At 67.1% G+C, this 1,277-nt stretch overlaps 2 protein-coding genes across 2 annotated transcripts; one reads left to right on the top strand and one right to left on the bottom strand.

Annotated features, from left to right (window-relative positions):
* Positions 1–10: 10 nt before the first annotated feature.
* Positions 11–453, bottom strand: EMIHUDRAFT_258806 (hypothetical protein; the record flags this gene model as incomplete). Its single annotated transcript, XM_005759040.1, has 3 exons — positions 11–32; positions 117–280; positions 388–453. The coding sequence occupies 3 exons, from the start codon at positions 451–453 to the stop codon at positions 11–13; spliced, it is 252 nt and encodes an 83-aa protein (XP_005759097.1).
* A 365-nt stretch (positions 454–818) lies between these two features.
* Positions 819–1,232, top strand: EMIHUDRAFT_78768 (hypothetical protein; the record flags this gene model as incomplete). The annotated part of the gene is made up of 1 exon (XM_005759039.1): positions 819–1,232. A coding segment is annotated over one exon (414 nt), but the record flags the coding sequence as incomplete, so codon positions are not given.
* Between the last annotated feature and the right edge of the window lie 45 nt (positions 1,233–1,277).

Raw genomic sequence — 1,277 nt, 5'->3', positions numbered from 1 at the left:
CGAGGAGGCCTCAGTTCTGCTCGGCCGGCTTGCTACGGCGCGACGCGAGGCGGCGGTCAGCATTCATCAGGGTGTGAGTGGGGGGCGTGATGGGACGGGCGGGCGGCGCGGCGCACTGCTGCTTGAGGCACTCGTTGAGCTCGTTGAAGACGCCGCGGCAGTAGAAGGGCAGCGTGATGGTCCGGCCGGTGGCGCACTCGGCATACGCCTCGACCCGGTCGGCGCAGAGCTCCAGCGCCCGTTTGCTGTGCTGCTTCCGCTCGAACTCGGCCTGGCGGTTCTGTGGAGCGACGAGCGGGGGGAGTGGTCCGGCTCGGCTGGGTGTGAGGCGCGGCCGTGCGGTGCGGGTGTCGGCGGTGTTGGCGGCTCTTGGCGGCCGCGCGGCACCGGGAAGCTCTTCGGGCCCGAGAGGCGGCCGTCGCGCGCGTCGGACTTCTCCTCGGCGTCGGGCATGCCGGTGTCGAGCGCCGCCCCAGCCGACCGGGCCGGTGTCACGGACGGTCGCCGACGTAGGCTCTCGCCGCTCGCTCCGGAAGCGAAAACTCTAAGCCGAAGAAGAAGAAAACGGGTCAAGTTTCGACGGCGAGCCACTCTCACCGCACCCGTGAAAAGAAAAGGCCGAGGCCCCCCACGAAGGCAAGACTCCAGGAGCATAAAAAGAAACCCGGCGCGCCACCGGGCGCGCATCCACTTCCTCTTTCGGGAGCGAGAAAAGAAAAGCGGCTGGGTGCGCGCCCCGCACCTATCAGCCCTGCCTCGTCTGCCGGTGCCAGGGGATCCTGCCTGGCTGTCTGCCCGCGCGCGCGCTGGCTGGGCGGATGGCGGGCTCGTCTTCGGCGTCGGGCGCTGTCGACGTCGACCGGATAATCACCAAGCTGCTCGAGGTGCGCGGCGCGCGCCCTGGCAAGCAGGTGAACCTGCTCGAGTCAGAGATCCGAGCACTCTGCACGACCGCCCGCGAGGTCTTTCTGAAGCAGCCGACGCTGCTCGAGCTGGAGGCGCCAATCAAGATCTGCGGCGACCTGCACGGGCAGTACTTTGACCTGCTGCGCCTCTTTGAGTACGGCGGCTTCCCTCCCGACTCAAACTACCTCTTTTTGGGTGACTACGTGGACCGCGGGAAGCAGTCGCTCGAGACCATCTGCCTGCTGCTCGCGTACAAGATCAAGTACCCGGAAAACTTCTTCCTGCTGCGCGGCAACCACGAGTGCGCCTCGATCAACCGCATCTACGGCTTCTACGACGAGTGTCAGCCGGCGCTTCTCGGTGAAGCTGTG

This window comes from Emiliania huxleyi (assembly GCF_000372725.1).
Source record: "Emiliania huxleyi CCMP1516 unplaced genomic scaffold EMIHUscaffold_8203, whole genome shotgun sequence".
Classification (NCBI taxonomy): domain Eukaryota; phylum Haptophyta; order Isochrysidales; family Noelaerhabdaceae; genus Emiliania; species Emiliania huxleyi.
Note: the sequence above shows the minus strand (reverse complement) of the source record. Positions and strands in the feature narration are given on the sequence as shown.